General features: G+C 47.6%; 1 protein-coding gene across 2 annotated transcripts in view; it reads right to left on the reverse strand.

The window, feature by feature from the left end:
- The window catches only part of tmx3b (thioredoxin related transmembrane protein 3b), a 71,349-nt gene that overhangs the window by 20,555 nt on the left and 36,628 nt on the right, over positions 1-14,166 (reverse strand). The window contains exon 16 of one of the 2 annotated variants that reach the window (XM_088282402.1): positions 10,154-10,257. In XM_088282402.1, coding sequence (XP_088138528.1) covers positions 10,154-10,257 — 104 coding nt within the window. Of the gene's footprint in view, positions 1-10,149; positions 10,258-14,166 lie in introns of both variants that reach the window. The other variant, XM_088282403.1, reaches the window with a different exon arrangement.

The raw sequence follows: 14,166 nt of genomic DNA on the forward strand, positions 1-14,166 counted from the left end.
CCCCCAAGCTCGCAGTCTTCAATCTTTGATTCATCTCCACCTTTTACCTCTCGCTTGGCTTTCCGCCGTCATCCATCATTCATCACTCTCTTCCGCGTTGCTCGACCGCCCCCCCCCCGGACCTCCGCTCACCTCGCGGCCAAAATGTCAAGCTCCATGCCGAATAATTGAACAGGCAACAACTTAATATAACATGGCAGCCTCGCTTGTCCGACCACTCGTTCTTTCCTTTCCCTTTTAGCGTTTGTGCAGTTAGGACCTCTCAAAATACAAGTTTCCTTATCTACAAGGCAAGTATATCGAGACCCCGCCTCAGGAAGTCAGCCATTTTGGATCAAAGCATCCCTATTGGGCGGTCAACGGGGCTCTTGTGGTTGTTTGCGTTTGAACAACATCGCTCGACGTGAACAACGCAAATGGCGCGTGAAAAGGCTGCGATGGAGACGCCCCAACGTTTCACAAAAAGCGTTTCCTGCCGACGGCCTGGATGCTTATCAGCGAGCGCACGCTCACAGCGGGCTCCGCGCGCTGCCAGTTGTTGAGCCGCGCGTGCCTGCCAAGTCGCGCATGACTGAAGCAACCACACGCACCAACGCACGTATACGTGCACGTACGCGACACACATGTTCGCATCCAAGCCAGAGCGCGGCGGTGAGGCCTTGAAGGCGCCGCTTGAGTCGACATGCGTCGGCGCATGGCGAGCGATTTCGCCGTTTGGCCGCCGTTCGCCACCGCCGGCCAACATCGTCTCTGCGGAGGTTCCGAATAATACCCCTAGTAACAGTTCTCTCCCAATAGATGCAACGTAGTAACGCATAACCGCCCGCCAACATTTGGAGAAAGTCTCATTTTGGCGAGTGAGGAAAAACATTTCTCAGCTTGCGTGTTTTTCAATCGTTCATGGAAAGGAAGTCGCAATCCGGCCTGGTCAATGTCATGAGATCCGACCGCCGGTTGTTTTGCCGCCGCCGCCGCGTCTCCGTCTGCGATATTAAGATGCTGCAGAGGAGCAGTTGATTGATTGTGCAAGTTTGTTGTTATTGAGACTTTGAGATCAATGCCATTCAGAGGCGTGTTGTTGTTCTCGCTGCCAGTCACCGCCGGCCTCGGCCCCAACGTGCCGCGTGCCGGTTGATGAATGCTCGCAGAAAACACGGCGGCCGTCGGTGTATCATTAGTTACATTCCATCTTCGACGGACAAAGAAAAAAATATTTCAAATGAAAAAGTGATCGATTGTTTTGTGCTTCGTTTTTAATCGAGCACGATTTTAATTTTCGGCTCAGAAGAAAAACAAAAGAAGGATAAAACAAGCTGAAATGTGTTGATGTGATCTAGATTTTTTTTAAGGAGTTTTAGTAAAGATATGTTTGCGCAATAAAACCAGCTTCACTGCTAACGTAATACTAGAGATGTAACGATTCATCGAGAGAAATTGCTAATTTCGAGACATGAGCCAACAATCAGATGATTTTTTTTTTTGTTTGTTTGTTTTTTGGCTTTGACTTGAGATGCAAGCGTGGCACGGCGGCAGGCGCCAAAACTTACTTGACGACATAACACAATCAAAGTCATTGTTTTCCATGATGGCGAAAGAACAAATAACGGATTCCGCGCGTGCGTCCTCGTAAAAAACGGCGACGTTGCGCAGAAAGGTGAGGCACGCAGCATTTTTGACGCCTGCAATCCTGTCATCGCGCGCCAACGCCAGCAAGCGCTGCTCGTTAGCGTATGAAACCATCGCTCTTGGCAAGGGATGCAACGCGGCCAGGGACACTTAGCGACAAGGCTAATAGCAATAAGGACACAGAAGGGGGGGGGGGGGGGGGGGGGGGGGCTAAATGATAAATGATTGGATATACCGCCAGCTTGGGGAGAGTGAAGAGCGCTTGGGCTCGTTATTGCACCGTCATCGCAAAAATGTCGTTACGCTAGCCTGAAAAAAAAAAAAATCCTAAATAAAAAATTAATTAAAAAAAAAATAATAAAAAACTAAGAGAAGCAAAGCAAGAGTGGAATGGAAGCATCTGTTGGCAGCGCCGATGAAAGAATCATGAGATAAACAAACTCAGTGACAGCCACAAAATAAGTCACGCCAGGCCCACTGAACGGGACGGAACAGGACGGAACAGGACGGAACAGGATTTAGCATATTCACATAAGAACAAGTGCAAAGGGCGCCTCAAAAGCCAAACAAACTTTTTTTAAGGCATTTATTTATTTTTTCTCGCACGATTGGGTTATTGATTTTTTTTTTGGTAAAGATCAACAATACTCTGCAAGTGTTTTGCAATTCTTGGGGTGGTTGATTTTTTTTTTTTTTTTTGGGTACAAAATCCAAAATGATTTTCCTTGGAAGTGGAAAAACATGATGATAACCATAGAACTGGAAGCCGATCCTATGACAATGATGTAGTACACATTTGGATGGAATTATTTGCAATTCTAAAAGTTTCCGCAGACTTTGGCAATTGACAGGCCGCTCAGTCCTTGTGAAGAGCGGCCATTGCGATCGGCATGACCTCCTATCAGGACATTTACTCAATGGTATCGGTTTGTCATTTCCACAAAACGGCGTTGCGGTTTTGTTCCCCGAGTTCACCACTCTAACATGAATCCATTCTGGTCTGTCACGAGCATGCCCGAATGTACGCATCTGTCACATTTACGGGTCAGCGCATTTGCTCACGCGGCTTCCGCTCTCTTCCTCGCGACCTTCCAAGTATATGGATTGTTTGGTTTTTTTTCCTCCTCCGTTGGGTGAACAGCACACGCTCCGAGAAGACGCGAGGAGCCGCTTCGGCGAAGCGCAACAGAACGCGGCGATGAGTCGATAGCTCAGGAAAATAAATAAATAAACAAACAAACAAACGGCTGCGTCAGCGTTTTCTACGCCCGAGGCAACCCGATAGACCGGCCGCGGGCCGATGTAAGGTGACACGTTGACGGCTACTTTTTTTATTGCTTTTCACGGACATGCTGTTCGACACGCAGAACACAAGCGCCCCGAGCGTCTCTTGATGGCTTTCGAGACAAACGATTTTGTGACCAGCTCGGCGGGGTTTATGCTGAGCGCATTTGAAATGATGACAAAGTTGTTCAAGTATTAAGGGCACGTTTGTTTCATAATCAGAATAATAATAACATATTTGAAGAAGAACGCAATGGTAGTTTGATCTTATTCAGATCACAAAAACACGTTTCTCTTCGGGAACATTTTTATTGAGGACTCGATTGCTAAAGCAAAGAAATCGGCCCCAAGGAAGTATGAGGTCCGTGACATTTACCGTGGCTCCACTTGTATTTTGGCGCGTCCGTGGATCCTAAACGAGCCTTAATTGGCTTTCGGTGAAGACGAGACGCGTGGGCAAAGTGCTTTGATCCAAAAGCGGGCGCACGAGCGCAAGCCAACGAGGCGCTCTTCACTTTATCGGGTTACATTCGTTCGCTTTCATGGCAGGAGGCTGCGAGGCGGGGGGAGGGCGTAAAACTATACGGTCGTAATGCCCGAGATTGAGTTCCAGTGTCGGGCGATTCATTTGAACAAGACGGGCGCAGATAGCAAACGGCGCGGCATCGATCCACGTCCGCCGCTCTAACTCCATCCCCGTCTTCAATATCTCGCAGATCGGTGGCCGGCCAGCGGAGCCGATCCGTCGGCACGTATCGCTGCGCATCAAACAATTGTTTTTCGGCTTAACTGGCTTCCTGATGAAGTTCATTGATCCTCTGAGCCCCCCCGTGCCCCCGCCAGGCAGGATAATTGGTTTGATCCAAGCCGCGGCATCGGCCGTCATCGCCGAGATGGGATTTCAAATGTCACTGGGAAAAGAAATTGCCCTTTTGACATCATCACTCTTGACCTGCGATTGGCTGGAGGTGACCACAATGATGAACATTTCACAACCTCAAAAACTGCCCAAATTTTGCAGCCGTCTTAAAAAATTGACTGTGTAGTGGCCCAAATAATTTTTTGTCCGAATTTCACCGGATTTCGCCTTCGCGACGTTCTCGCCGAGCTGCAAATGGTTAAGCCTGAGCACGACAAAGAATCCATTTTGAGAAGCAAGCCCCAAATATAGCCGCTTATTGTCATTTTGCAACTCGAGAAACGATGCCCCAAAATAAACGAGAGAAGCGTCGCCTCTGCCAAGCGGATTTCCAGGAAAAGGACGCACGCAGGTACGATTGTTATGAAGCAAAAGCTCAAACGTTTCCCGGCCGCTCGGGTCTTTGCAGAAGCGTTGCTTTTTTGTGCGTGGCAGCCCTCCTTCCAGATCAATTATTCCCACTCAAATAAGTCGAGGCGGCCATGAAATATTCAAGTGGCAGGCCGAGCAAAGGGTTGAAAGCCTTCCCCTGCGCGGGGGTGTTGTATCTCTTTTATTTTTCATGACCGTAGAGGGACGCTTTGGGACGCTTTTTTTTCTGCGGCTAATTTAATCAGAAGCTCAGGAACGCACTTCATGGAAAAAAGCTCACAGCGACTTGGCCGAAGGTCGACGCTACTAAAGCGGCGACGACAAATGAATGTCTTCAGTCTGTCGATGGAAATTGGGCTTTTTTTTTTTAATACATTGAAGGTTATTCAAACACAACTCTACGTATTAAACAAATTTTTATTCTATTTTTTTTTAATTCTTCAGTACTCGTCAATGTATTGCTCACGTGGACCCAACCGGGCTTTGGGCAGGCGAGTGCCTCATTGTCGGTCATGAGTGCACACAGATTCTGACGGAAGGCAGGAAATGGATTTTTAATTGTCTAACTTGACAGCGAGCGGGGCCACTTTCGAGTGCCTTGTTGTCACAGAAAATCCAATGGGATCTATTCTAAATAAAATACTACGCAAATCTCCGTTTATCTGTCAATGAAGGCTTAAACCTACGAGCTGACCGACAAATAACCCAAGACGTTGAACAAGATTCCCGGCGGAGGAAAGCGACTCGGCGTCAAGTGGGCGCTCCGCTAATTGTCCTCGGCACTCGCCTCTGGAGGGCCACTCGGCGAGCTCATTAGCGCCCCCTTCGCGAGTGTCGGCTTTGAGCCTCCCACTCCAAGCGGGGTGAGTCGAGCATCCGCTTTCATCCTCGAGATTTAGCTCAACAGAGGCGCCGCGCTCGCGTCATCTCCGACTGTCGGAACAAAGACGACCGAGTGTCGGCGCAGCGCGAGAGAAAAAAAAAAACACGACAAGCTGCTTGACTTTGAACTTGTTGGGGACTGATTGGCGGAAAACAAAAGAACGCTTCTTTTCCCCACATGGACGGACGCTTGGAGTTCTGCTTGGCCATTTGACGCCTTTTCTCCACACTCACACTTGTTGCTTTTTGATTTTGGCTTAGAAATCATTCATCCTCCAAATATAATCCAAATTATGTCCCAAGGAAAAAAAAAAAAAAGAGGTAGGAATGTGCCTCAGGAAACGATTTTACAGAAGTTTTCAAATTTCTGCAGCATTGAAAAATAAATGAGATGAAAAAATATATCATATAATGGCGACGTCTAAACAGCGCCACCTGTGGTAGCGGAGGCAGACTGCTGCCATTTTATTCCGCAACATCACTCAGAGGTCGCTTGTCTGCCGATGACACGTTCTCCCTTTCGCCAGAAACTTGGCCCGTTCGCAACTGAACAACGCGATTGCCACAAAAGCAGCGTGACAATTAAAGCAACGTTCCTCGCCACGGTGCATCCTCTCGGGTTTATTTCTCCTCCGAGAGCCCGCGGGCGTCATGCCGCCTCCTCGGAAGACTACCTTTGATTTGGCTGCGCTCGCCGCATCCCATCGACGCCATCCGGCAGAGGATGCCAGCTCGCTAAACGGTCGGGAGTGCTCCCGCTGTCTGATTAATCACGGCGCTACCCGCGGAGGGGTGACGAGTCCATTAACCTCTTCCCCCTGAACGTTGCGAATCGTCGCGCCGTGCCCGAGCGGCCGAGCGCCAACTGGCTGCAAGACAGAGAGCCCAAAAAAAAATAACAAAAATAAAATAAAACAAAAAATTGGAAAGGGAAACAAACACCCGTGCAAAGGGATTGCGGCGCATCGACAGTGGAAAAGGAAACGTTTGTTTTGTTTTTTTGAAGCATAACGGGCTGCGAGATTAGCGGCCTAGCTCGCTTCCTGTCGCTTCCGGCATCGAGCAAACATCGGCAACGTGCTCGCATCATAACGACGTCCACTGCGAAAATATCCAGTTTCGTTCCCACGGTGATTTGTGATTAATAGCGAGCGGCGGTGAAGGTCAAGGCAAAGCCGGGGTCACGCTTTTCGGATTCTTTTCAACAAGATGAGGGTTGCGGGAATTTCACCTTCGCACTCCGGACGTGATTTTGTGGTAGAAGAAAAGCCTTGATAATTCACAAGAAAAAAAAAAAGGCGGCGGCGAAAAGCATCTCCGCAGCGCAACTCCCCAGGGTCGTTCATTCTTAAATAAAACGCACAAGAATCCAACTCTTTCTAAGCCGTACCCTTGGATGATACTTGCTATTTGTTTGCAAAAAAAATAAAGAAAATGTGACAAATTAATGACGGCGCTGTTTTCTACGAGACTGAAATTGTTATGCCATACCTCGCGTTGATAACACACCATGCTTTAACGTGACTCATAACTTTAATAAGCCTCAAGAATGGCAAGGCCGCACGCTTGTGATTGTTATGCCACAATTCACTTCAGTGTCACTCACACATTTATTGCCACGAGCGGAAAACGGCAAAACAAACAAGTGACGAGCAACAAGAAAGTGTCCGGCCGCACATGGCTCACGTGTCCTTAAAAACGGAATCCCAGGCCACAATTAGCTCGCAGACTGATTGTTTTGACTTCAAGATAGAAGGATTGTTTGGACGCACAAAAAAAAAAATCCCTCTGCAAAATCAGCGTGTGATTGTGATGCAGCTTTGAGAGCAATTGTTTTGACGACACCAGTGTGAAATTGTTGCCACAAAATGTGTGACGGTTTTGCCACACGAAGCGTTCAGAGCAATGCTTCGGATTTCATTTCGCGCAAAAATAAGCGTGGAGAATCTCAAGGCCAAAAACGAGCAGGATTGTTATGCCACACGTGGCTTGGTGACGACATGTTGTCCTTTTTGTCGCCCCGATTTTTTTTTCGGTGAGTGTTCCTGAATCCCGTAATGCAGATGCCGCAATAATAATACGTCAGGACGCCGCGTTTTGACAGCAACATGCAAGAGTTGATTGTGATTAATGAGACGCGTGCCGCCGCTTTTACTCATCTTGTCAAGATAGCACTCCTCGCTTGATGTCCAACAGCCGAGTCGTTTATAATCCTTTTATCGTGTTTCCTGCAGAGATGCTGCGGGTCGTCGGCAACTTCCAAACATCATTTGCTTTCAACCAATGAGATCAACGACGATTTGGAAGCGAGCGGCGACTTTTTGCTTTTCGATTGAGCGCCACACTGCAGTCAGGCGACGCGACAAGCGCATAGAAAATTTTCTTTTGAAGTTTCGAGTCCGACAGCAAGCAAGTTGTGTTCGCCTTTTCAACGAGTGGAGAACTTTTTTTGATTTGCGACTCTTATAAAACTTGCTTTTCAACATCAAGTTCAACTTCACCGCAGATAAATCGAATTGAGTCTCTCCTTCGGTCTTGGTGGGCAAATTCAGTTTTCTTGCCACGCTGCGCTGGAGCGAGATGTTATCGTTGTAAACTTTTCCCTCCCTCCCTCTCTCTGTTGGTTTTTGATAAGAAACAAAAAACGCGTTAGCGGCCTCAAAGAGAGCCGATGAGGGCGCCGATGAAGCCGACGAGTCGTTTGCACGGAGCGGCGGCAGCCTATGAATGGAATGAAAAGAGGAGCCGGCGTGTGAACCTGCGAGACGTAACGGGTACTACGTCTTGGTCACGGCTATTGTGCGCTTCATCACCGAGGCTGTTATCTTTCGCCCGCACTTGTGAGGGGTGACCTCCTTCAAGGCTGTGAAGGAGGCGCTTGATTTAAGCAGCGTTTCAGGAGTGCGAGAGCATCACCGCTATTTTTTTACCCTTACAAAAACGGTCATCTCGGCCCCACGGATCGTCAGGAAAGATAATGAGATCCTTCTGTTAGCGCGTTAGCTAGAAAATGCTAACATTTGGTTGCTAACGTTAACCGCACGTGCTATGCTAACAATGCTAGCCTTGTAGCTTGCGCCGGAGAGTAACGTTCGGAGCGTGATGTCACCATTTGTGTTTTGGAAACCTAATGACAAAAAATAAAAATTCAAAGCAAGTAATTTATTCAAATGTACATCAACAGGTAACATAAATGAATGATTTGCTTTGCCACGGGTAATGTAAATTTTTTTTTTTTTTTAAATCTAACGACATTAAACTGCTTAGCATATGTCGACCTACATTATGTCGGATTGGTTTTCGCCACATGAGTCGATATCTCCACGGGGTGATTGATGGGGACGAGGAATGAGTCCCGTCACGGTGCAATTACGGCACTCTGACACGAAGCGTTTGAAGGACGGACGGCGTGCTGGAGGAGGATGAAGCCATTTGAAAAAATAAATAAATAAAAGGTTCACACGGTCGTCGACGCCTTTGTAACCAGACAGGAGTTATCTTCCCCAGCAAATATCGCGTCCGACTGGCTTGGTGTGCTTTCTTCATTCCAAGTCAGCAGACAGCTCACGGACGATGCAACTGCTGCGTGTTCCATATTAATAGGACGCCCGCCACGCACAAAATTACATTCTCAGACAAGGCGTCGGCAGGACGTCTTTGACGATATTTGCCAACCGGCCCTTTGCGCTCTTCTTCTTCTTCTCGTTTTGAAACTTTTGATTGACTGCAATGTGCCAACTTGATGTTGACGATAAGCGCAAATGAAAAAAAAACTATTATTATTATTATGATACATTGAATTGTATTCTTTCTTGACAATTAATCAACTTTTTTTTAAAAGATTTTGACATACAATTATTTTATTATTGTATTATTTACAACAAAATAAAATTAACCAATTATTTCATGAAATAAGTGACTATAAAAACTCTGACGCAAATATTGAAATTACAAGCTTAAAATTTTATTTTTGAAAAAGTGCACATCTAGGAGAGACTCTCCGTATGATCCACTAACAACCCAGGCTAAACTTAGCTCCTCCCCAACATACAGAATTGCACACTTCCATGACACCGATGGCTACTTTCCCATTTTAGAAAGTTGATGAAAAAATATGAGAACAGGCGAGGTTAATTAATGTCGAAAAAAAAAATGTAAAACGAGAGCGTTTGCGAAGAGTGCACGGCAATATCGGAATCGGGCCAACACCCGGCGATGCGCAATATTTTCCACTGGCCTCTCGGCATTGTGATTCGACGGCCTCTCATTATGAGCCTGTCGTGCTCAGACTGCGAATGGCACGATGCACTTCAGCCGCGTTTAGCGCCGGCGAGAAAAAAGGAGGCCAGGAAATGAAAAGAGGAAGTTTGGAGAAGCGAAATGACTCCTTTGGCCTTCTCATTGTGCGTCTCGCTTATGAAAGGCCACGAGCGTCCGTCACGAGCTCTTCTGTTTCCAGCGAGCGGCTTAATCTCGCACCGCCTCCCATTGTGCCGCTCGCCTATCTGGTTATCTACGGCGTTACAAGTGGCCGGAGCCGTATCGCCTGATTGTCGTGAGGACAATGCGCGAGCGGAGCCGATCTGACATATTCGCCAGCGTGACGGAAGCAACTTCTTTGCCGGTCTGCAGAGGAGCGTAATGATATTCATAACCTTTCGCGTGTCCCGTGTCGGCGCATTTGCCTTTAGCTTCGCACGATTCAGGGCCCGAGATAAGACGAAAACATTGCTCGCGCGGACTGCTGACCACCGAGTGAACGAGGGGATTCCTTCCAAAATGTTACGGCTTCATTGGCATGCGCTGAGCTTGAATTGTGCTGGACTGTCAAGGCCAAGTATTTCTTCTATCAACTCCCTTCTAGTTTGCTTTAAAGGCAAACTACGGCCCGGGGGCCACATGCGGCCCATTAAACGTTTCAATCCGGCTCGCCGAACTTGAAAAAAAAAAAAATTAATAAACCTTGTTTATGTTTTATTTTCTAAATGTTGTGGTGTGTCAAAGCTCAGTTAATATATATATTTTATCCATTTATTTATTTATTTTTTCTGGGTAAAGACACCCACCTACCGGCCGCTGTCTGCCGCCGTCTGCCTCCTTCGAGTTGACACGACTTTAGCGTCGCTAAACCAGTCGGGGTTCGTGTGCGCATTCTTGCTCTTGTCCGCTTCTGCCTGTGTCAACGGAGAATCACGACAGAGTCTTTTAGGGGGAGCATTTCAGTCTTGATGTCATTTTAACATGCAAACTGATTATATAAGTGCCAATTTTAACATCAGTGAAGCCTCCCTTTAAGCAAAAAAAAAAAAAAAAAATCAGAGGAAAGCATGGTGAAATGGGAAAAAAAATGATTATGACGACGTGAAGAGCCGTGACGTTTCGCATTCGACCCCAAAAGTGTTCGCAAGTCCTCCGCATGCCATTAAAAGCTTTGGCCTGAGGCAAATCCGAAGCCTCGAAATGACTGTCGGTCGCTGCGCAGCCAACAAACCGAGCGACGCCAATTAGCTCGATAACAAGCCCGGGGGAGGCTGCGGGTGCGCCGAGATCAGAAGTCGTCATGGCCTACGGAGCCAACAAAGCAACAAAAGACAACCTTAATTATTCGGGTGTCCTACGGCGCAATGCATTTTCCTGAAAAGCTTTTGCTTCTGCGTCGTCATTCTTCTGAAGCCCCAAAAAAAAAAAATCACGGCTTTCCCCAAAACAGGAATTAAAAAAAAAAACAAAAAACAATTTCTTTTCACGTGCCTGAAATTTGGTTTTGATTTTGATTTGACCCACAAAAATTCTCTGGCAGCCAAACCTGAAAAGATCTCGCAAGCGGCCATTTTGGGGTGAATTTTGCCCTTTGCAGGCTTGAGGTTCGAATTTAGTTGGTCACCAAGCTAGTTTGACTTCATGTTAGTCAACTGAGCTATCAGGAGGAACTGCACCAAAAAAGTCTCAAGCACCCATGCCCAAAAAGAGTCACTGGCCAATTGAAAGAAAATTCAGCCCTCGCCCGCTGCCGCTTTCCCTCGGCGACATGAAATTTGATCGTATTTTCCATCAAGGGAAACCCCACCAAAACGTCTCAAGAAGCCTTTTGTAAAAAGATGCAGGCGGCCTGCCATTTTGCTCTCAAGTGGCCATTTTGGGTCATTTCCAAGCCTTGGACGAAAGACGCATGGCAGCAGTTCAAAAGTTTGGAAATATGGAGTGGCCATGCACCTCGTTTTGTGAAGCGGCCAATTTTGCAAGTGCCTTCACACCAATTGCGAGCAAATTCGAAGCACACGAACAAGACAATTGTGACGCCCCCATTTCCTCTGTGAGTCCTCAACCTGAGGCCCCTCCCACTTTCTGAAACAACCCGTTCATGTCTGCCTTCAGTTTTAATTGCGTTTGAGGCGGTTCTTCGTTCTGACCCGCAGTGGGCTCCGCATCGCTGGAGCAGCCAACAGGGCGCTGCAATCGGAGCAATCGGCTCTCCGGTCTCTTATCGAGTTGGGGGGGGGGGGGCCTCCCGCAGCGCAATCAGACCGACTCTGGCGCCAGATGCAGACCGGCCGCCACTTTGAATCCGATTGGCCCGACGGTGAAATGAAGCGAGCACGCTGCGAGTCGGACTGCTTCGCAAAGAGCAGCGTGTATAATAAATAATGACTTTGCTCCTTAAAGGCAGCCATTAGACGACTTAATCATGAAATATTGCTCCTTGGATGCGAGCGGCGCGGCACTTCATAATAACCCGAGCATGCATTTTTCACAACATCAAACCTACTTAGCGAGGAGAGAGCTCTCCCCGTTTTTGTTTTTTTGTTTTTTGGGGGGCAACTGAGTGAATTTGTCATTCTTGAGACGACTCTATCAGCTCTCCCCCGCGTTCCGCAAGCATTTTGAATTATTAAAAATATTTACTGTGTGTCGCTCACATCGTCGAGACGCATCAAAGGAGATGAATCAAATTACGATGTGGGTCTTTTTATCAACGTTGTGAGCGGCGCCGCCACGATTTGTGAAAGGTTTCCCATTAAGTCAAGAACAAGCTGCCGTTTTGTTGAGTTGGAGCCAATTGACGAAAAGTGGAACTCGGAAATCTACCACCGCTGAAGTCGACAAACGCGACCAAACTAAAACTTCTGTTTTTACTTTTTCCAATTTTGTCAAATGCTCAAAAGCTCCAAATACGCCGGGCTGGGCCGTCCGTCCCGAGGGCGGACCGGTCGGACGGCCATTTTTGGGGCTGGCGGTGGATGACAAACGCGAACATCCCGTTTCCTTCTGACGGAAAAGGAAAGGCAGCGCCGAGGCGACAGGCGGCTGAAATATTAACACGACGCGACTCTTTTGGGGGCCGAACGAGTCGGCGTGACTAAGCGGGCCCGGAAGGACGTAGTGGCAGATTAATTGCGTTTGCGCGGGCGACGGCGCACCCACGGGGGTGCGTGGGAGTGCAGTTTCCCGAGCGCACCTGCGAGTGTGTTTTGCCTGAGAGCGCCTGAAATAAACTCAAGTTAAAGCCACTTTCGCGTTCAGATGTGCGCTGAGATTCGGCATTAGAGGGGATTCAAGTACAGATTGTCCACAAACGCTGGAATACCTCAAATAGAATTCTTTGGCGTGAACACGACACGGAAGAGTAGTTACAACTTGAAATGTAGCCACGTCAACACAGGAGGATTTTTTTTTTTTTTACACTTTTAAACTAAAATACCAAAATTTGTTAAAAAAAAAAAAGCGCTGCAAGTTATTTGAAGTTTTTGTCGTTTCATTTCAATGAGGAAAATCAATTTGATGATGGAAAGACATTTTGAAGTCAAGCCCCCCCCGTGGATTCGGATAATATGTGGAATCTCAACACGCGTCCTCGCTTGTCAGTCCAGTTTTGGCAAAGGGCAGGCCGGGGCAGCACAAAAGGCGTCTGAGCGTTCCGTACCGTCTAATTGCGTCCTCGCTTTGTCCGCACTATTTCATCCGTCGTAATCCCGCCAGCGGCCTCCCCCTCGCCGCACGGGCCACTCAATCAGACAAGCTTGCCGACAATTCAACGTGACAAATTGTCGCCGCCCTGCCAAGCTGACAAACTAAAAGCGAGCGCGGCGCACGGCGCGCGGCTTTTGCCGGAATGACAAAAGGTAACGTCTGTGTTGCAACGTCACGGCGGCGGCCGAAGGTGCTTCGCGACGACAAATGCCTGCAAGCGTTTTGCTCTCTGAGATGCTCCACCATTTGTGTTCCAATCAAAACATTATTACCACGATTCTGATCACACCACTTGAATGATGCTAACTTGCGACTTTTGGCAACTAGCACGCTAAAAACATCTTCTTCACTTGGCTGGCTCACTCGTCGTTTCGTGTTGGTTCGTGCGTTACCTTGTCCAATTCACAAGATGTCGTGTTAATATGTTATTCGTGCCTTGATAATGTTTACGCACAAGTGGTCGCGTCAGAATTATCGCCGCTTGTCCTCCCGAAGCGATGAAGAACAGCGCAAAGTGTGTTATCTTTTAAATACAACGCGTCATTGCTCCGCTATGCGTCAAACAGACCTTGAAATTGTATTTTCGGCAGGGAGACCTTATTGACAGGAGAGAGAACTCGATTGTGTTTACGTTCACGCCGTTAATGTCGCGAAAACGACAAAAGTGCCCTAGCAAGCGATTTCTAACGACCGCCGGTGGGAAAAGTATGCGGACATTCTGGATGCGCGCCCCCGCCCCGCTCGCACTGGGTTTAGTTTTTTTTTATTCTTAAACAAGCACTTACATGATTTAAAGTCCTATTCGTTGCTTTCAACCTTCAAACGTGCGCAATTTAAAAAGAACAAAGCTAATTTGGTCTCATTTCATGGAAGTCAAGTGGGTGTTGTTCAAGCGATCAGCTGGCGTTAAAATCACTTCAAAAACAACGGGTCATTTTTGGGAAGCTTTTTTAGTTCAAAGCCGCCCGCCCGCTTCTAATGAGAAGCTCGTTTACGTGTCAAGCGAGGCGGCCCGTCGTAATAAATAAATGACTGCCTCTCTTCAATGACAGCCAAAAATGTGTCCGCTTCTTGGCATCACTCCCGCCGGCAAATAATGAGGAAGTGCTTTGGTG

The sequence above is a fragment of the Idiotropiscis lumnitzeri genome, chromosome 19, assembly GCF_059441095.1.
Source record: "Idiotropiscis lumnitzeri isolate Australia: NSW breed Sydney's pygmy pipehorse chromosome 19, RoL_Ilum_1.0, whole genome shotgun sequence".
Lineage (NCBI taxonomy): Eukaryota > Metazoa > Chordata > Actinopteri > Syngnathiformes > Syngnathidae > Idiotropiscis > Idiotropiscis lumnitzeri.